This window comes from Manis javanica, chromosome 1 (genome assembly GCF_040802235.1).
Source record: "Manis javanica isolate MJ-LG chromosome 1, MJ_LKY, whole genome shotgun sequence".
NCBI lineage: Eukaryota > Metazoa > Chordata > Mammalia > Pholidota > Manidae > Manis > Manis javanica.
In genome coordinates this window covers 108311462-108333126 of record NC_133156.1, presented here as the reverse complement: position 1 = coordinate 108333126, position 21665 = coordinate 108311462, and the positions used below count along the sequence as shown (strand labels likewise).

At 42.0% G+C, this 21665-nt stretch overlaps 1 protein-coding gene across 4 annotated transcripts in view; it reads left to right on the top strand.

The window, feature by feature from the left end:
• The first annotated feature begins 1273 nt into the window (after positions 1-1273).
• MAP3K1 (mitogen-activated protein kinase kinase kinase 1) overlaps positions 1274-21665 on the top strand; it is a 78184-nt gene continuing 57792 nt past the window's right edge. For 2 of the 4 annotated variants that reach the window (XM_017640809.3, XM_037022305.2), the window contains exon 1: positions 3272-3668. Coding sequence is in view for 2 of the 4 variants with exons in the window: in XM_073236085.1 (XP_073092186.1) it covers positions 1702-2609 (908 nt within the window). In the remaining 2 variants the exon portion in view is untranslated. Of the gene's footprint in view, positions 2610-3271; positions 3669-21665 lie in introns of those variants that run through there. The other 2 variants (XM_073236085.1, XM_037022303.2) reach the window with 2 other exon arrangements.

Sequence of the window (21665 nt, the reverse complement as noted above, 5' to 3'; positions counted from 1 at the left end):
AAAAAATAAGTCCGTTTGTCATAGACGCATAATGACAACCTGAATATTTACATTAAAGACTAAGGGGAAAATGACTCAAAGCACCAAAAAATAGACAAAAGACCAGTTCTTAGGTTTCTTTATGGTGGTGTGTGGTAGATGGAGGAGGTCAGAGAACTGTGGCTACTTGATAATGTTTCATTTGATACCCCTCTCATTTGGTCCCATTTTCATCACTGTGTACAAAGAAAGAGCAAAAGGAAACGTTCTGCTAGAACCCTGTTCTATTTTGCTAATGTGACCTAACTTCAAAATTGGAGCAATTTTGAAAGGCTAGTGGTGTCTAATTTACTTTTCTCATTTACAGGTACCTGAGTATGTATGTGCAAATTTAAAGGTTTTTTGACCTCACTGGGAAAGAGCAAAGTTTATCCTTTTCAATTTAGGATTTTCAGGCAATCCTGGAAGACCTGGGAAATCACTACGGTTTGGTTTGGATGATACAATAGATTGTGGCTACCACAGAGTGTGTAATTACAGCCGAAGTGTAGACTTAAAAATTTAACAGATTTATCAAAACTTCAATTTGTACTGTTGGATGTAACATCTAGAGCTATCTTACGGCAGACATAGCAGTATTCAAATCATTTTGCTCATATGAAATCAGGGCCATTCAAAAAAAAAAAAACCCGGATATCACCATCCTCCTCGGTTTATTTTTATACTTGGGAAAAGGACTTTCATTTTACCTATTTCCAAGGAGACAGTTCCGCTTTTGTCTAAATATATGAAGACTGACAAGGTAGCGCTCTCCTTTCTGTTCTTGGGGAACCTCTCCCTCCGCCCCCCACCTCCCGCTCACCGTTTTAGTGTTTTACAAAATCTAGTGACACTGCTCCCGGTTTATGGGAGATTTCCCATCACAAACCCGCCGGAGGGGAGGAAGGGAAAATAAAACGCTCCACAGACGCTCAATTCGCCTGAGGAAAGGTCGAAAATCATTAACATGTAAATGAAGCCTTTTCCAGTCCAAAGGACCTTATCGCCCAGACTTCCCCTGGGACTGCAAGGGTTCCAACGCCGCGTTTGGCAACTCCGGCACTGCGAGTCGGGCGGAGGGACCTGTTTGGTGGCCCGGCTCTGCCGGAAAGAAGGACGTGCCGCCAGAGGCATCGTCTTCGGAGAGGGCCAGAACCTGGCCGAGATAGACGTGATTGAGCACTTCCTGGCACAGCGTCGGTTCCTTCCCCAAACGTGTCCAGTGCGGTCCTGTACACCGCTGCCTTCCCCTAAGACAGTGGAGAGAAAAATAAAGAAGTACAGGGCCCCCGCCCCTCCGTGTCTCCTGGTTAGGGAGGCGTAGGGGCGAGAGAGGCACCCAGTTGCTGACTTCAGGCTGTGAATAGATACTGCAGGAAACTTTGAAGTTCTATTTGTAGCAAAAGTTGGGGAGGAGGGTGGCAAAAGAGGAAGGAAGCTTGTTTCAAAAATTTTTTATTTTTATTTTTTTCTTCCCCGGCCTTACGTCTACTGAACATTGGGTTTCTTTCGCTTTGCAGCAAGCGACAGCCAGGGAGCCACCTGCGCTTTCCGGGCGTTGTGGGGGTGGGAGCACGTCCGCACCCGGGTTCCCCGACGCCCACTGCAGAGGACAGTGCGAATGCCAGACTGCAAACCCTCTCGCCAGTGCTCCCTTCAACACACCACACATCTAAATTCTAAATGCAGCTCCGGTTGGGCGAGCTCCGGCCGAGCCTGGCCGAGATTGCGGCGGGGAGGAAGCGGCGCGCTGCAGCCGCCGAGGCTCCTCCTCTCGCCGGTACAGCCCAAGACTACCTGGCGGCGCGGCGGGTGCAGCGCGCAGAGCCCGGGGCGTCCTCGCGGCGGTCACGTCCGAGCTCTCCTCGCAGCCCCGCGCGCACGGCAGCGCGCACAGCCCACTCCACCCGCGGCCCTGCGACCCCCGCACCGAGACCGGGTGCGCCCGCCCGCCCGTCCAGGCCAGGCACCCGGCGGGCCGCGCTCCCGCAGTTGGCGCAGGCGGCTCTACGCTGGCGGCGCAGCGCCCGCCCGTCTGCCCGCCCCCTGCGCTCTCTCCGCCCCCTCCCTCCCTCGCAGGGGCCGAGCGAATGTAGCCCGCGAGAGAAAATGGCGGCGGCGGCGGGGAATCGCGCCTCGTCGTCGGGATTCCCGGGCACCGGGGCGGCGAGTCCCGAGGCGGGCGGCGGCGGAGGAGCCACCAAGGCGAGCAGTGCGCCCGCGGCGTCCGCGGGGCTGCTGCGGGAGGCGGGCAGCGGGGGCCGCGAGCGGGCCGATTGGCGGCGGCGGCAGCTGCGCAAAGTGCGGAGTGTGGAGCTGGACCAGCTGCCCGAGCCGCCGCTTTTCCTCGCCGCCTCTCCGCCGTCCTCCTCCACTTCCCCGTCGCCGGAGCCCGCGGACACGGCGGCGGGCGGGAGCGGCTTCCAGCCTGCGGCGGTGCCGCTGCCTCACGGAGCCGCGAGTCGCGGCGACGCCCACCCTCTCGAGCCGGCGGCTGCACCGGACAGCGGCGCCCCGAGCCCCGCAGGGGCCGAGCCCGCGGAGAAGCGGACGCCCACTGCCGAGCCGCCTCCTGCAGCGGTCCCCGCAGGGTGAGCAGCGAGGCCGGGGGCGCGGCAGGGGCTTGGGGGGCGGGAGGGCGAGGCAATGAATGAAGCTCGATCGCCGTGCGCGGCGTCCCGGGGCTCCACGTAACGCTGCGCGCCGCTCTCCGGGACCCGAGCCCCTGGGCACCCCCTTTGGCCTCTCCGGCGTCGGGCGGCGCCCCAAACCTGACCTGGGGGACGGGTCGGAGGCCTGGGGCGGAGACGTGGGGGAGAGTTTGTTATTGTTTGCAGACATGTGACAGGCATGCGAGCCGCCCTGTGGGGACCTATTGAGATAAGGTGCGGGGGCCCGGGTGGCATTGTGGGACTCGCGGACTAGGGGCTCTTCGAGGAGCCTGGGCGCGGGACGCTGCCCTCGGATCCGGGCTGGGGGGCGAGCCGCAGCCTGGCGCCGGCTCCCCCGGGCAAGCGTCCCGAGGATCGCCGGGGGCGAGGCCCGAGCCTGAAGGCGGGCGGTGGTCAAAAACGGGGCGGGCTGGGGCTCGCCGGTTGGGGGTGGGCGCTGTGCGGAAGGCGGAGGAGAAAGTGGCGAGGTCCCAGCGGTCGTGACAGGCAGTTCCTCGCAGGTACCCGGAGCCGGGCCCAGACGCCGGCGGCGCGCCAGCAGCACAGCCGCAGGGGCTTCGAGTGGACTGCGCGCTAACGCCTGTCAAAGCGGTGTGGGCGGACGGGCTGCAAACTAGTGGGGCTTGCCATCTTTTAGGAAGTGGGGTTTTCTAACTGCGTCCCCCTGGGGCTGCAAGTGTTCTTGCGAATGCGGACTGCATCGCTAAGACTTGAGGGACTTCTGTTTGGAGTTTGAATTTGGCCTTTGAAGATTGCGTTTGGCGGAGTGGTGTAAGAGCCAGGACCGGATGTGTCAGCCATTCAGTTTCAGAGCGGTGGAGACTTCACCCCGCAGTCTCTCCCGCGTGGTGGGGACCCGGCGCGGGTGCGGTGCTTCCCTCTTGGTGCAGCTGCGCGGACCGCCTGCGGACTGCGGGATTCCACGGGCCGCAGTGAGGTGGGCTTCGGCCCCTAGTCCTGTGGTGCCTGTGCGTGACGGTATGTGGTAAGGTAGCTCAGACCAGCGGTTGGCCTGACCTCTTTTTAGGCAACTGAAAAATCTTTATGTTAAAAGAATTCTTCTAAGGGTGACAGCCCGTAATCCTCGGGTTTTTTGTTTGTTTTTAATCTGACTAGTGTATGCAAGCAGTCTTGATGGGTATTCTGAGTTGCTGGAAATGTTTTTGTGGTAGTCCCCCGTTGCCCTGTAGTTCCCTGACCTTTTTTCTGAGTATTTTAAAGATTGTGTCTTATGTTTGTTTCCTTTGTGAGATGAATTTGACAGTAGGAATCCTTAGTTTTGGTTCATCACTTAAAGTGATTTGGCACTTTTTAAAACCTGATTGTTTAAAGCCACGGCTCGTTTATTACTTGGAAGTGCCCCCCAACCCTCCCCCCCAAATAAATAATACGGTCACCACTGTGCTGTGGCAATGCTAGAAAGAATTTATGACTGTGGTAGTTTTCTGTGTGCACTTGTACATGTGGCTTAATCTTTCAAGAGTTCTCTTCCTCTACACTTTACTGCATCTGTGCATATTGTAGTAACACTCCATTAGAATAATTCTCTGAAGGCAGTTGTTAATACAGATGAGCTCCAAATAAAAATGTTAAACGGAAATTTAAGAAACTAATATCTGTTCTCATAAGCCCAACTCTTTGGATACAGTAAATAATTTAGCAAGTGTGTCAGCATTTTGGTCACTTACACTGAGCTATGAATACAGAAGAGCAACCACTACAAAAATAATGTATAGAAGTTGCTCCAGTGTTTCTCATACAAATAAGAGGACTAAGGTGAGGGCAGCTAGAATTTAGGGACTGAATGCCTAACATTTGCATTTTATAACCTAGGTCTTTTTCCTCTATTTATTTGTTGGGTGGATTATAATTGCACAGTATGTGAAGTAATGGACTCATCAGCATAATCATTTTTAAATGTATTTCATTACGCAGAATACTGTGTGTTTGCCTCACTGTCATACCTAAAGATTTCATTTATAGTAAAGTGTTGATTCCTTATCCTTTTGAAAAACGGTGATTTTTTTTTTCCGGTTTCCTTGTCAATGGGGCTGAAATTAATTTGAATATGTTGGTATAAATACTTTGCTCATAAGCAGTTCAATAAAATCTCACTTGAACTTCACGTTTTACTTTTTTTTTGACAATAGTAGTTACATTCATACAACTCAGGAGGAACACCTAACACTGAGATTTTGCGATATTTTTATGTCTCAGTGGCGGTATGGGTCTGGAGACATTTCTGTGTAAAGTACTTGGGCATTTTTTAAAAGAGAATTCTGTGATTTTTTATTTCAGAATTTCCTTCAGTTTTCGATCTTTGGATGTAGAAACTGAAAGTGTAGAAAAATATACTTGCAAATTATAAATCATAAATAATAATCACTAAAAATAGAAGATTTTTAGTCTGCCCCTCTTCTTCTTCAGAGTAATAACCAAAATCAGTGGAAGTTTTGTGCCTGTAAGTGGCGCCCAAGGGTTTAGAATTTTCCTTGTATTACAGAATTAGGGGCTTTTTCTTCCTATTTACTATCTTTGAAGAGAAATTACAGTGTTACTCTCCATTGAACAGGCTGTTGTGAGTTTAGTAGATATAATTACTCCATCCGATTTTTGTAACTTAAAAAAACTTAACTATCAATTTGCTGAACAAGATATGCTGTACTTGTTAATGTTCACTTTTGTTTAAAACTAAAGCCATTTCATAGGTTGCTTTTATATCCTGATATAGCCCCCAGCTTTCACTTCCTTTTAGAAGCTGGTAGGCTAAAAATATAATTTAGTGACTTTTTACTAGAGGAAGTTTAGGAGCATTATTACCTAAATATAAGTTTTAAAAAATTCTTTGTGATTTTATAAAACAATAGAGGTAGTTATAAAAGATAGTTTACCTGAACTTATAAGTTTTATAGTTATGAATTGTTTACAATTTTATTTTTAATCAGGTAAGAAAATTAATGCATTCTTTAAAGATTAACCTTATTAAATATAATTCTGAAAGAAATATCAGAGCTAAAATTGTTGCCAAGTTTTGTTTTCTTTTCATATCTGATTTTGGCAAGGGTGACTGGTTAACCAACATTCCTTAATATATGATTTCCAATACACTATAATAACTCCATTTTGTTACAAAAAACAGGAAGTAGCCCTGTTCATTGATATTCTTTTATATCTCTGTCGCACATCAAGCATATGTTTTAGAAATGGCCACTAGCTTATTGACCTGAAGATTTCAAAATAGGGAAAGAAAGGAGTGTTCTTTGCTTTCAACATGAGTTAAAGAACCAGCGGCAGCTTGCCTAGGCTGTCTGCTGATGAGTCCTTGACACTGGCTGTGAGCATTTCAAGAGAAATGGGGTGGCAAGGCAGTTCACAGGGAATGGAGTTCCCTGAGGAAAAATATGTGTGCATTCAGAAATGCTCTGAGTTAGAAAGCGTAATGTTTGCATTTTCTACCCAGTTTTCCTGGGCTGGGGGTGTTCCTCTGTGAAAAAGGTATTAGAAAAACATGGCATGGAAAACCAATAGTCTCCAGAGGCTGCTTAAGAGCTGCAGTGTATTGCACCTTTAACTTTGGAATGCTTTGCTCTTATCAAATATACTGTACGTTCCTTAGACTTGATTGTTTTCCTCAGTCCTGGCCTCTTTTTATATCCTAAGTCAAAAGTTAGAGCTACTTAAAAATGTAAATGGGTAGAAAATTAATATAAGGAAATGTACAATATTAGGAATAAGACCAGTTTTGTCTTAAGAAATACTTCAGAACATTTTTTAAATGAGAAAAATTATCAGGCACAGAATTAAAGTAAATGGTTCATTGCAAGGCAGTGGGATTAAGCGCATGCTCTTCTTTTGCAAGAAGAGAATTTTAGCTGTGGCTAAACATGTTTATTGAGCATATAGATATGTTTAGGTACCTTTTATATGTGTTTTGTATGTCAGGCAAGTTGTATATATTATCTCATTTCATCATCATTGCAGCCTTATTCTGTTTTTCAGAGGTGGAAACTCATTTGTGATGCCAAAGCCCCATGATTACACAACTAGAAGACAGAGCTAGATTCACACCCAAGTAGGCCTGGCGCTACAGTCCATTTCTTTAACCACTGTATGCTGCCACCATTTTCTTTTTCAAATTAATTGATGATTTTTAGGGAAGAAGTTGTTCAGGAGTCAGACTGATGAGAACCTTATCCAGTGCCATTGCAAGTACACTTGTCACCTGACATGTATATAAGGCATTGCTCTCTGTAACCTGGCCTTGTACATATAATACAAGCAGACTGTACTTAGATCACCTCATTAGGTTAGGCAAGGAGAATAACTGATTAGTTTTGAGTGTTTCTTAAATGTCTCGATTTGTGCTGTGTGAAAGGAAATAAAATAGCTGAAGTTAACGTCACTTATGGATCTTAATCATCACTCATGGGAAGAAACTGCCCTAGTATAGCCGGACTCCTTTTGTTACTGTTTCAGATTTTATTCACCTACCATTTATGAACCTCTACAAGGTGATGGCCTGGGTGATAAAGAAAAAGATCAATGCACAGCCTCTGTTCCTGTTGGTAGATTGTAGTATGAACATGTTTCACAGTACCACTTTAGGTGCTATAAGAGAGATGGGAAAACAGAGGCTGTTTTACGAGATTAAAAATTAGTGTTGGGAATCTCATCCACAACATTCCACACTGTATTCTGTGTGCACACTGTGTGAATAAAGTGAAACCTCTCTAACTTTCTTAGAAACTAATTGGTCTTCTGGGTTACTAGTTAAGGGTGGTAGCTTTGTTCTACTTTCTGCGAATACATTTAGTTTGATAGTTTATGCTCTTTTTCTTTGGTCTCCTTCCCTTTTCTTAGGATAGATATATTCTGTAGTTTTTCCATTTCCACAGTAATGGAAAAAGGAATCTAGATAGATGTTATTTCTGCCTACACTCTTAAGAGGTGTAGGTAAATAAACTGCATTCATTTGTAAATGGCCAATAACTGATCAAAGGCTTGGATGAGGGTAGAACAGACAGAATGACAGAAGCCCTAGGACCATGCTAAGGATCTTTTAATATTAATGTTCAAGAGGATGATGGTGGAACAAACTATTTCTGCCTACACTCTTAAGAGGAATATACACAGGACTGCAAGTTCAAACGTGATTTTTTTTTTTCTTTCTTGAAAGAAAATTAAAATGGGTGTATGGGAGCAAGAAACTCAGTATCTGCCAACACTGGTTTTAGAATTCAGTCTTTATTATTAGTAACATCAACTCTGCTAGTTAAGAAAACAACACTGGGAAAAGTAAAATATGCTCTAGGGTGTAAGATAATCAAGGAGATATCTTTGTCTTCATTTACTCTATAGCGTATTCTAGTTGGTTTAGGTATGTTTGGTATGGAAGGGGGTTTTGTATTGTTAGTGACTGAGTCCTTTGGAATACCAGTTTGGTTAGTTTGGTTTAATAGATCAAGGTATTGCAGCAAGCCAAAAACTGGTAAAGTTTTTAAGACCCACCAAGCATATATTTCTGGAACTATAGTCCGTTACCTGGGAATTGTTAATGAGATCATTGGACCTCTTGAAGGCTGGAGGATGTCCCTGGGCTTACACACAGTGCTATAGTTAGTGTCTTAGCTGAATTTTTCATATGTAAGCATGATGATGGTGTGTATGTGGAGTAAGAGGGTAGATACTGGGCAGTAGGTGGAGGCTTCACTCATTCCTTTTCTTTATTGCCTAAAAAATCATTTAACTGATATATTATCAGATGATCTTCAAACTGGTCTTACAGCATTCTGAATACTGTCAGTTGTAAATAAACAAGGAGCTCTGTCCTATTCGTTATACCTTCACCCAGCACCTACACTAGCGTCTGGCACTCATGACTATTAGGTGCCCATGAATGTTAGGATGAGTTCATTTCCCCAAAGTAGTTATTTTAAAATTTGTGTATTGGGAGATTACAATAATTTACTGTAATGTGATTTTAGTCATGGTCTAGCTTAAGGCAGGTCTTGGTTGCAAGAATTGTTTGCAGTGAATTTTGTGTATTACTTGATATTTAGTAACAGTAGTTAGTATTTAGCAAGCAGTGGTTGACAGTATTGACCAATTTTATATAAAGTAGAACTTAAAATAGTTTAATAACTAAGTGTAGTTACAAAGTAAATGTAACCATGCTCAAACTATCACATTTGAGAAAAGTGAGTTTCTTGTATTTAGTATCTAGTTATTTGACGGGCTGACAGGTAAGCCTTCCTGAGTTTCTTCTTTCCCTTGGCAGTTCTTCCTTGATGTCCCACCATCATCCTCTTGAACATTAATATTAAAAGATCCTTAGCATGGTCCTAGGGCTTCTGTTATTCTGTCTGTTCTACCCTTACCCAAGTCTCAGTAGAGCCTTTGATCAGTTATTGGCCATTTACAAATGAATGCAGTTTATTTACCTAGCCATGACCTCTCCTGAAGTCCAGACCTAAACCTAACTGTCTTCATGATACATCCATACTCAAATATCTAAAAGCAAATTCAGGATTTTCCCCACATCTTGCCTACTAATACGCTCCCTGCTTGTAAAATGGCAGAACCAGAATCTAGGGAGTTACCGTTGACAGCTCCTCATTCAGTCCATCCTCAGAGACTGGTGATTTGGCCTGTTGTCACACCCCTAGGCCTGGCTTCCATGGTCACTCCATTAGACTCAATAGACTCAATAGCAGCCTCCTAACTTGTTCCTTATATCCTGCTCACTCTCTTCTAATCTGTTCTCCATATTATGTGGTCAGAGTGAGCATGTTAAAATGTAAATCTGATTGTAACAGTTCCTTTCTAGAAAAATAAATAAAATAAAAAAATTTTCAAATGCTTTCCAATTGGATAAAGACAGAAAATCTTTAATATGCCCTACCTCATCCCTGCCTGATCTGGCCTCTGCCTGGCTCTCCAGAACCATCTCAGATCTCGTTTACCCTGTTTTCCACAGGATTGCTCTCTTTCATTTCCTCAGACTCCACACACTGCCTCCTGCCTTAGGGCCTTTGCATGTACTACATGGTCCCTCTGCCGGGAACTTTCTACAGTCCCAAGTTAACTTCTTGTTCAGTTTAGCTCACCGATGCTTCCGCAGAGAAGCCTTGCTTTCCTGATCACCCAGACTGGCTTTGTAGCACAGAGCTTCTACTGTAGAAGTTGTGATTTTATATTTATTATCGCATTCAGTGAATGGCTGCCTTCCCCCAGAAGACTGGAAGACCTCAGTGGGCAGACCCTGTGACTGGGTAGGGACCTGGCACCTAGCAAAATGCCTGGCACAGAGGAGACATTTGGTAAATACTTGTTGAATAAATGGATGAAAGTAATAATGGCTTGGCAGGTTCAACCTAGAGGACCATCTCTTCTTCCCTTTTTGCCAGATGTGGTCTAAGACCCAGCTGAGACGTGGTTAAATGGCAAAAGCTTAAATGATTGGTGTTTCCAAATTGTCAGTTTGTCGTAGATTCATTGGGAGGTATCTGGACTATTAGCAATGAAGTAGGACAGCTTAATGTGGTAGAGAGGAAGTAGCTGTACAGAAGTCCCCCTTTATCCATGGTTTCGCTTTCTGCAGTTTCAGTCACCTGCGGTCAACCACAGTCTAGAAGCAAAGGATACTCCTCTGACATACGGTCAGAAGGTCAGTAGTAGCCTAAAGCTACATCACGATGCCTGTGTCATTCACCTCATCACTTAGGCATCTTAAAGTCGTATATCAACACGAGAAGAATGAGTACAGTACATAACTTTTATTACAGTATATTGTTAAAAATTTTCTGTTTTATCATTATTGGTAATCTCTTACTATGTAATTTATATGTTAAAGTTTACCTTAGGTATGTAGGAAAAAAGTATATGTAGGGTTTAGTGCTATCAGTGATTTCAGGCATCCACTGGGGGGTCTTGGAACGTAACCCCCTGTAGATAAGGGGAGACTACTGCATGATAATTTGCTATATGTAAGAAGAGTTTGCTGTCTGTATGTAAGTTTTCTGAACTTACTAGGGAGTTGAGAATGTATGTATGGATGTACAAATACTTATATATGAGTAAATATACACATAAAGTATGTTACACATTAATAAAATGATTCCTTTCTTAAAGTTCTCAGAATGTTATCTAAACTTGAGATACCACTTTTAGGATTCTTGTACCAATAATCCTACTTTATCCAAAATAAATGAATTCGTTATTGATGATTCAACTTAGGGTAAATAGAAGTTCACATTTGCATTAAAGAAAAGATTTGCTAGGTAGGTACTATATGAGATTTCAGGAGCCAAAGAACCCATGTAACAGAAAACGTTTTAAAGTTTATTGGTGGTAACTAAACCCTGCAGCCTCTCTTATCTAGAACATGGTTTAGCACTAAAAAGTAAGGGAAAAAGGCTTTGAGCCGCCAAAGAGCCTGTAACAAAATATGTGCTTTGAGTTTTGATTTTACACATAGAAGAGTTCCAAGGGCATTCGCTCAGGATTCACCGACACTTATTGAAGATACTATTCTTGCAATCATGTCCATTTGGTGTCCCACATGTAGCAATTATAGGCAGCTACAGTGTGAGCAAGAGACAGGTTCCCTGAAGGCAGCAGGATAGGCAGAGACCTGATGGCCAGAGAGGAGAGAGGGAGAGAGAAGAGGACAGTTCAGCACTGCAATTGGGGGCCACCTGGTGTTAGAACGTTCAATTCCACAAACCTGGAGATCCTCTAAGATTATATATACATTTATTAAATCACAGCACTTGTCAGCATTTCTTTTTGGGCATCAGCTTCCTTATTTGTAAAATAAGTGATCAGCTTATATGTGATTTTTTTTTTTTAATCATGGCAACTGTGGCTCACTATTACAAGGTTTTGTGTTTCAGTGAACTAAAGTTAGGAAGCTTGTAACATATTAAGGAAGATTTCCATTTAAAATAGTTGTAAAAAGTACTTTGATCCTTACAGTGGTAAACATCTAAATTACCTGGAAGGGGTAGTCCTGTAACCTGGATGATACTGAATAAATGAAGTGCTCTTTAGAATGATAAAAAATTGGATGCTGCTCATTAGAAACATCTTGTGGGTTTTCTGTGTGGGGAAACTCTTTTTGCTTTGTTGGCCTCAGTCATTTTATACCCTGCATTTTCTTTTAAAGACTTAATAATTAATCACCACCACCACCACCACCACCAATATATATTGACCTTTTTCCTAGTTAGACTGTGAGGAGTTAGGCAGTAAACTCCAGCTTTCTTATTGACTAAGTTATTTAATTACTGCAAGGTTTTGGTTAATAAGGTAGCTACTTGCAAAAGCACTCTTTAATATCTATGTGCTTTATGATGATAAGTGTTCTGGAAAAGACATTTCATATTTCTTTTTTTTCTTTTCTCCTTCAAAATAATTAATTGGCTCTGTTATTTATTTTTTGAATTTCTGTTGGTATTCTTAAATTCTTCTTGGGTAATCATAGTCTTTTCATTGAACCTTAGATTTTTAAAAAGATACAACAGATTAATGTAGATATAATATTCCTGAAAAAGTTTTAGTGTGTTAACCTAAGTTTATTTTTAATTTTGTAAATACATTTCAATTATTCTGGTATAGTGGCATCTCCATCCTGTTATACAAGGTCCTTATGATATTGAGATTCAGAATTTACAGAATTAAACTTCATTAATAAAATGAACAATCCTTTTGAAAGTAACTTTTAAAAAATTTATCATTTAACAAAAAAGATTATACTGTGTAGACTGCTATACAAATTACTTTTTCATAACAGTATTTTGTTCTTATTTGAATGATGAACATAGAGCTACCTTTTAATGACTTCATAATATTCTATCACATGGATGTCTCAGTAACCAGTTTTCCTATTTTTTGACATTTATATTGCTAGCTTTTTGGTGGCTATATTAAGCTCTAGTGACCACCATTGAAATAAATTTTTATATATTTGTGCATTTCTATGAAATATTTAGAAATGGAATTATTGCTGAGTCAAAGTACATATTTAAAAATCTCATCATGTGGCCAAATTGTGCTATAAAACACTGTGCCAGTTCAGTTTGCTTCACAGTATATGAGAATACCCATTGTCACAACTCTTGTCAACATAGCATATCACCAGTCTTTCATTTTTGGCAATCAGATGAATGAAAGGTGGTTTCTTGTTTTGCTTTGCATTTCTTAGCTTTTTAGTATTGTTGTACAACTTGTCATGTTTATTGGCAATTTCATACTTTTGTGTATTTTCTTTCACACACAGTAGAGAATTGTTCATTTTTTCCTATTGATTTGTAAATGTCCTTTGTATATTAGAATACTAGCTTTGACATTTAACGCAATTGCTTCCTTCTACTTTTGTGACATAACCTTAGATTTTCAATTACAGTATTTTTCCATAAAGAAGCTTTAAATATTTTTTCAAATTTCAGTTCTTTCTCTCATTATTTCTGTATTTAGGTCTTATAGAATGGCCCTCTAGAGAGTCGGTACCATGTGGTCGTTACAAGTACACACAGCTGAGTTCTGGTCAGTTTCACCACTGTCAGGTAGTGTAACTGGGAAGCGACTTAACTTCTCTGTGCTGCAGTTTCCTTAACTGTAAAATGCAGACACTCCTTCAGAGTTGTTGGGAGAACTGAAACTTTTTGTATAGTTGTTAAAACAGTGCTTGGTGCATGGTAAATGCTATATAATTAATAACCATTACTGTTGCCTACTGTAAGATTAAAGAAATTCACCAGTGTTTTCTAATAGCATTTTTATAAGTTTTTAAAAGATGCTTTGATCTCTGATCCATCTGAAGTTTAAAGGGAAACACAGGGCTCTAACTCTGTGTTCTCCATATGATTGGCTAAGTGTCCGCACTTATTACTGTTGTAAAGTCCCAGTTTATTGATGAAATGTATCCCCTTTATCACTTACTTATTTGTCAGCTGTTTGGAGGTTCCCAAATACATTTCTTTATTTCAGATCTTTTTATTGTATGAAGGACCTAAATTCCTAAATAACCACATTGCAAGTCTTGTACAAAGATTAAAAGAAAGTCATTGACTAGTGAGAAAAGGATCTGTCAGGAGATTATCAGCTGTATCTTTGCTGACTGGTTCTCATTGGTATTTTGGTGCCTGAAGTGCCTTGGCTTCAGTGACAGAACCCTGCATCCAGCTGCCTCCGGGACCGTTTCTCCAGTAGATAAAGCTCAGCCAGGCCCTGCCACCGCCACCTGTCCTCCGGCCTCTGCATCCCTGCCTCACCTCTCCTGGCCACCCGAGCGCCCACTGTTAACCCCTGCTACCATCTCCCTAGTGGCTGTGCTGCTGGTCCTCTGGCGCTCTCGCCCTCAGCATCCAGTCTCCGGGTCTGTTGTGCCAGTAGTTCTTTACTGTCTTTGGAATCCCACAGCTGCCAACCCAGGCAGGCCACTGTCACCTTCCCCCAGTTCTTGCATTCCTTTCTAACCAGGCTCCTTCTTTTGGATGCGTCTTCCTATGTCTTTGCACCACAGTGAGAGTCAGGCTTCTGTACTGCAGGTCAGGACACGTCTGTCTGTGAAACCTTTTCTTCGTCCTCAGAATGAAGTCCAGACTCCTTTATATAGCTCAGAAGTCCTTGGGGACCAGCTCTGCTCCCTCCAAGTCCCCCTTCCAGGACTTCCTGCTCCAGTCATTTGGTGCCATGCACATATTTTTGTTCCCCTAGCTCACCTTTCTTTTTTTCTCAGTGTGCTAAATGCTGTTTCCTCTACCTGGAATACTCTTTTTGTCTCTGCTGTGAGATATTTTTTAATATGTTTTTATTCCTCTACAATAGTTACTGGTATTCTATTAAATATAAATGTGGCTATTTACAGACATCAGTTCTGTATTGTGAACTCTGCTGCACTCTTTGCTTTCAAGTTCCTCAGTGTCTGAGTTATATTTGCCATTTTTAAATCTTGTTAGTTTTCCCTCTGTCATTAGGTCTTACTGGACAGCAGTGTTTACAAAAAATTGTTACATGGTGGTAAAGTGAATGAGATTTTCCTATTATTTTAAAACATCAGAGGTGCTGTCTCAGGAAAATATTTTGATGTTTGTACTCAAACAATGTATTGCTGTCCTCAAGAATAATCTGACACCATCTCAAGTCAGACAGCAAACGTGCTTACATGCGCTAAGCGCAGGACAGGGCTGCGGCCTGGGCACATCTGTCACAAGGTTCTTATCAGCTGCCGGCATCCGTGGGCCAAGTGCTGGGGTGCTGATGGGTTGTAGGAAAACTCACACATCAGAGGTGGGGTCATCTCAAATCTGTTTTGTCCAGACTGTGGGCGCTCTTTCTAGAGAAAGGAAAGGGCCGCCAGGGCCCACTGTCAGCGCTGCATCATCAGGCCTGCGTGCCTCAAGAATGCTCGTTGAGTGACTCCTGTAAGTTGGGCACCGCGCTACTGGGGACCCAGCTGGCAGGAAGCTGTGAAGGAGTTTAACTGGGTAACAGTCTGCCTGGTGATGAAAAGGGTGCTGGCCTCTGTCAGCTGGGAATGAAGAGTTGGGGGCAGGGCGGGGGGTTCTGGGAAGCAGGAGGTCCACTCCAAGGCCTGAGGAATGCGAGGGGAGTTGAATAGGTAAAAGGAACTTGCAAGGAGGTTTCGTGGCCTGGGGGTGGGAGTGGAGGGGTGTGCAGAGAACACCCCCAGACGTTCACTGCTGTGTTCTGATATCAGAGAACTGCAAGTATAGTTCAGGTAGCTCTGTCTGAGTGGAGAGCAGGGTGCAGATGGGTTCAGGAACCAAGCTGGGGGGACAAGATTCCTGGCTCTGGCCAGAGAACCATGCAGAGCTTTCTGCCTCCTTATTGCTCCTACTGGCCAATCTTTAGATCTTGGTGCTTAGGGCAAAAATAAAAAGCCTTTGTAGTTTGACAGGTAACCACAGTATCCGAAGAAGTGGGTCAGGAGGCTCAGAGAAGGAGTTACATAAGAGCTGGGGCCAGATACTCTGGGGCCTCAAGTCTGGGATCTGTGGCTCTTCCACTTCCAACAGCTTTCCACAGCTTCCGAGGTTCATGGATTAGGAAACGTTATGTGAAACAAATTCCATCCACTTTGGTCATGAATGTGGTTTGGGAACTGCATGTTTACATTTCAGAGATGGCATAGTGTAGTGATTAGGAATCTGCGCCCTAGGAGTCAGACCTATTAGCCACTTACTACCTTTGTACTCTGGGGAAGCCACCTGGTTTCTCTGAAACTCAGATACTCACCTTGAAAACAGGGTGAGTGGTGGAGAACAGATGAGAAAATGAAGCAGGATTCTTGTCCCAGAAAAGCACTCCATAAACATTAACTGTTGATAATATAATTGCAAGTAATTAGGAAGACTCATTAAGACATTTGACTGGGCAAATGAGGATGAAGTTAAGACTCATGGTTACCTTACTAGTTACCATGACTTTAGCAAAAGCGGTTTGTATAGATTACCCATTATCTTGAGAACAATTTATTTTCCCTTATTATTTTGAAATTATTTACTAGAATAACGGAAAACTGCAACTTTCAAAATATTTGATGTGGGGTAAAGCATGTCGTCAGCAGTATGAGATCAGGGATCTATCTCATCACCTTCTGAGAACTTGAGCTAGGTCTGCTGGGCCTCATTTTCTCATGTGTGGAAAGAAGAGGTTGGCTTACATAATCTTTTGTTTCCCTTCATGCTCCAGCAATTTACCAAAATTTTTATTTGAAAATTATTTCTCGAGACTAAATTTTATTATAAATTATTGAAACAACAATTAGTTTTTTGAACTTATACAGTCTTGGAATTTTAACCTGGGTACCAGCTATAAAAAATACAAATGAAAAACAATGAAAGCTCAAAAAACAGAAATCATATTTGTTGACTGACATTAAAAGATGAGAAAATACTTTTTTTTTTAAAGCATGTAACTGCTGGTAGTATAGTACTTTGCAAGGAGAAAATAAATTAGGGCAAAGTAATTAGCATGTTTGTGTTTAGCAAATATGCTTAGAGAACAGTTTTGAAAATACCTTTAAATCTAATTATTGGTGGTAACTGTACCACAAAAACGACCTTTTGTCCTTAACTTTAATTTTATAATGAAGAGACATTCCCCCAGGATAACCTCTAATAAGCAAAGTAGCTCTTTGACTTTTTCCTATGTTTTTTATAAAAGAACTTTTCCTGTGTATTGATAATTCCCTATGTATTCATAGGAAAGCTCTTTATACACATATGTATACATACTCTTTTTTTACTTAAAATTTTTGAGAAGTCATGGTTTAGTAACACATAGTTGTATTGTTTCCTAATTGTGAAAATTCAGATTTGATTATATTTGGGGGTTCTTTTCACATAATTTGGACAGAGTTGGCAATTGATTAAGAGGGTGAATTTCACTATGAATCTTTTTTCTTTTTAATCTAACTGGGACTCAGTCTAGAAAATTTTTACTTTCAAATAGATTTGAAATAGGACTTTTTAACTTTAAGTTGTGATTTTACCAACTTGAAGCAGAGTCACACAAAACTCTTGCCCATTGCTGTTCCTCACATACAGAACTGCAGCTGCTCGTAATTCATTGTTCAGCAGCACACTGACATGCAGTAGGAATCGTTGTTTGTCTTAGATTCCTGGTGGTGAAGAATACCTGACCCTTCTGCTTCTGTCACAACCTGTGCAGTTCCTCCTTCTGAATAACCTGATCAGCTATTCAAATATTTGGGAGCACCTGGCTACCAGCACATGATTTCCAGACAAGGTTGTGAAAAGAAATAGAGCAAAGTCCCTTTGGGTCTTGGTTGCCTTAGCATCATCATTCTTATAGCTATCATGATTGTGTTTAACTGGCAAAGTTTTGTCACCAAAAATGACAGCTAGACTGCCATTTACACAATCAAGCTGAAATCATCCTGCAGTTTTATAAGTGGGTAGTGGCACATTCCCTCTTACTACAAGAGGATTTGCTAGGAGAGTTTTAAATAGTGCCAAAGCACATGAGAACAAAACCTTCCCTTTTTGGGCATGAGTCCATAAAGGCAGTTTTGGCATCAAAGAGAAAAGGTTAATGCTCAAGAACTTCTTGCTTTCTCTTCTCTTACTTCCTGGGCCAAGTTTGGGTGATAAGGTATAAAACCATTAGTGTCTGAAGTCAACTTATCTCTAAGTACAGCAACTTGCCAAAGAAATGTGTTCAGAATTACATTGTGTAGTATAATGCTTTATTCTTTTTGAAGGTCCCCAAAATACTGAATGTCCCAGATTTTAATTACTGAAAACAAATTAGTAGAAATTTCTTACCTAAGGAGAGAATATGGCCATACACTGAGCCAAGATGGAATTGTTTTCCTGAGTTCTGTCTGTTATCCTCACCCATCAACCCACCAACACATACACAGGCCACTTACACTGAATTCTGAGCTTTAACAAGGTAATGCCACTGCACTCACATTTTTTACTGTATCATTCAGCTCTGTATTAAAAATAACTTGTTATATACATGATTTGTTTTATAAATCATTTATTGAGCGTTGATAGCGTTTGCATTTGTGATCAAATCTGCTTTACATTTTGAATTACCTATACCATACTTTACTCCGAGGCTGACTTGTCCTCATATGGTGGCGTTACCTCTGCCTCAGTATATCATTTTGAGTGAATGTAGAGCACATGAGCTGTATTTTATATTGTCTAGAACCAGAGAGTGCTTAAATCTGTTACAAAAAATAGTTCAAAGGCATAGAAAGTTGGATACAGTCAACTATTGATACCTAATCTATGAGTGTTTTTTTTAAAGTGTACTATGGGAGATTGCCTACATTATAAACTTTGATGCTAGCACTTACGTTTTGTAAAAAGTTTCTGATTAAAGAATAGGATATATTTAAAATGTTGGCTCATTCTTTCTCATATGCTTAGGCAGACACATGTGTCAAATCTTTTTAAATACAGTATTTTGTCTTCTTTCCATAAGCCATTAAAATATCCTGGAAATTTCATAATTTCAACTTTCTAGCTCTGTCTTCCATGACTCCTTTTACCTGTGAAAATAGAATAACATCTTGGTTTTTTTTAGGGTCATGCATGTGAATTTAGGGTTCAGAGCCTATAGTCACTTGAGACCTGACAGCCATCACTGACTCTCCTGCAGATTCTGTGTCACCTGGGATTGTCATGGGGGAAATGGTGATGTCAGTGCTCTTAGCTGCTGCGGCTTTCAGATGCTCCCCTGCAGCCTACAACTATTTTGGAGTTTCTCCTATGAGCCTGGGAGGTGGAACATTGCCAGGTCTCACTTTGGATGCCGGGCAGGGGCAGCTGTACCAGGGTGGCCTCTGGGGCACATGTCATCTCAGACTCCACTAACAACTCCTCCTGCATAATACGACTTGTTCAAAAGGATATTGACTCAGTCTCACCTGCTGGAGCATAGAAGCAGCCAACGGGACGTTTTTTGGAGACTGGATCAGAAATGGGACGGAGAACAGGAAGGGCTGGCAGTGGCAGTGATGGCTGTAGCTAGAATCAGTCTCTGCACCAGTGAACTACAACACCTAGTCAGTCTTCTTCCAAGGTAGTAAGGCTGTAATAGAAGAAGATGGACCACAAAAGACCTAGGCCTGAATTTTTTTAAAAAATTTGTAACTTAATATTTTTCTATTGTTTGTTTTGTAATTCCAATTTAATCACACTAACTACTAGGTGGGCCTTTGGACTGCCATTTCAAAAAACTTGGTTATCATGTTAATTCTTCACTTATTAAATATTTGGAAGTGTGTTAGAACTTTAAACATTTTTTAAACACTTTTGAAAATCCTAATGTATTTCAAGCTATCTATGATTTCTTATATAGGGCTACTGAAAAAGAACCGGAAACAAATGAATTCCACAAGAATTCTTCTCTGACCTCTCTAGAGTCTAGTAGCCCTACTTGGGAGATTGCCTACATTAATGTGACCATAAATCCTAGTGCTTTATTTCACCCTCTGACAGCAGTTCCATATTCATCATCTCATTTGATGATGAGACAATGTGGATAATACTTTGAAAACCAAAATTATTCTGATAAAAAACTTTAGTGTCCCAGATGAAAAGCCTAATTAAATTGCAGTTCAAATTCAGGAATTCCTTACGGACATATCTGATTCCTCCTTTCCCCCTTTATCTTTTGGGTAGAGAATTGCCAGTTGTCTTTAATTGAAAGGTGTTTAACCTGTTCTCCAGCTGCTGCTTCTGATGGACTGTGTTAGCTTTGGCTCAGGCACCTCCGGCCTGACCCCACCACAGTCTGACCATCTCTGCAGGACATTGAGTAAAGTTACTTGACCACTTTGAGTTTGTCCTCATCTGTGAACTAGAAGTAGTATCTTTTGTACTTCCAGAATTTGAGAAGAAGAAATGAAGTGATGGGATATGAAAGTGCTTTCAAAGGGTAAAAATAAAGCATTAGGACTATGGTCACTACGTTTTAGAATTCAGAAGTCCAACCTCAGACTCCCTAAGTATCAGGGGGGAGTGAGAGAGGTTCAGTCGTTGTCAGGCTGCGCAGGGCGGTGCGGAGTGGTGCTGGGGTGGCCCAGGCCTCATCCGCCTTAGGCCATCCTAGTTCAGCACACTGTCCTGCCAGGCTTGTCTTCCTGGAAGTAGCAGTAATAGTTAACTGCGTCTGTGCCTGTGCCTGTGCCTGGTACACTGGCTGCATTATATATAGCTTGTCTCATTTAAGCCGTGCACCAACCATTTTTGTAAAGTAAGTACAGTTTTTATTCCCATTTTACAAAGGAGAAAGTAGAGACTCTGAGAGGTAAATTGTCAGCTAGTGGATGGGGAAGCCTGGGTATGAACCCCAGCAATTTGAGTTCAAGATTGTGTTTGCAATCTTTACGATAATCTTTTGCACATATTTTTGTATTTTTTTTTAATCAAGAGATGAGTTTGAGTTATATTGGAGCACAAATTTCATTATCTGTTATTTATTTTCTTTCTTGGCTTTTATTGAAGTAAAATCTTATCTGTTGATGACTTTTTTTTAATGCTTAGGTCTTTCAGAATATACAGGAAGCATTTGTAAAACATTTTAACATTTTTCATTATTACATGAAGTTCTTATAAAATAAGGCCAGATAAGTTCAGGCTTCGGTGTGTTTATGGTGCCAGGGAAGCAAGTAGGCTCCAGGCTGCAAATATGGTTGAATTTCCTTAATGTGGGACCTTTGGGAGATGTACTTGGGAGGACATATGCGTTAAAAGCGGCCATCATTAACACCTGAGGAGCCTTTACCTTCCCACAGTGCCTGTGCAGACTTTGTCTCACCCTCGCCCTGTGACACAGGCATCATTCCCATCTTACAGTGGGTGGGAATTCCTCAGAAAAGTTAGGTGGCCTCCAGAGCCAAGTGAAGTAGTAGACGGGCACAGTGAACACTCCTGGCCCTCTGCTGTGTGTACACACGCCCTTCCTCCTCTGCAGCTTCTTCCAGCTCACACCAGAGTGTCCCAGTGCGTGCTCCGAGGTGGCTGCCTTGGGTACCTCAGGCATTTAGGAATTCATTTCCTTACAACCAAATGTAGCTATTAGCTCTCTTTATAAGTGGGTCCTACAAAAATAGCTAGTTGTCATTTCTCATGGTTTTAAAGCTCAATTCAGACTTAAGCATTCTTTTAGTTGGTGTGTTTTAATTCTTGGTTGTGCCTCTACTAATCTGAGTAAAGATATTAATATCTAAGGCTAGCATCCAATATAGAATTATGCCTAAATGAACTTAAGTTCATTTATTCTCTTACTGATGTTTGTTTTCTACTGGTAATACAAGTTAACAAATGCCTGCCTGTGGAGGATAGGATCTTTACTTTGTATTTAGCAGGCATCTTCTTTGATAATTAAAAGGGCTTGGGGGCCCTGAGGGAATTCAATAATCTTCCTGGCCCTATACCTCCCCAAAGAATAAAGGAGGTTATTTTT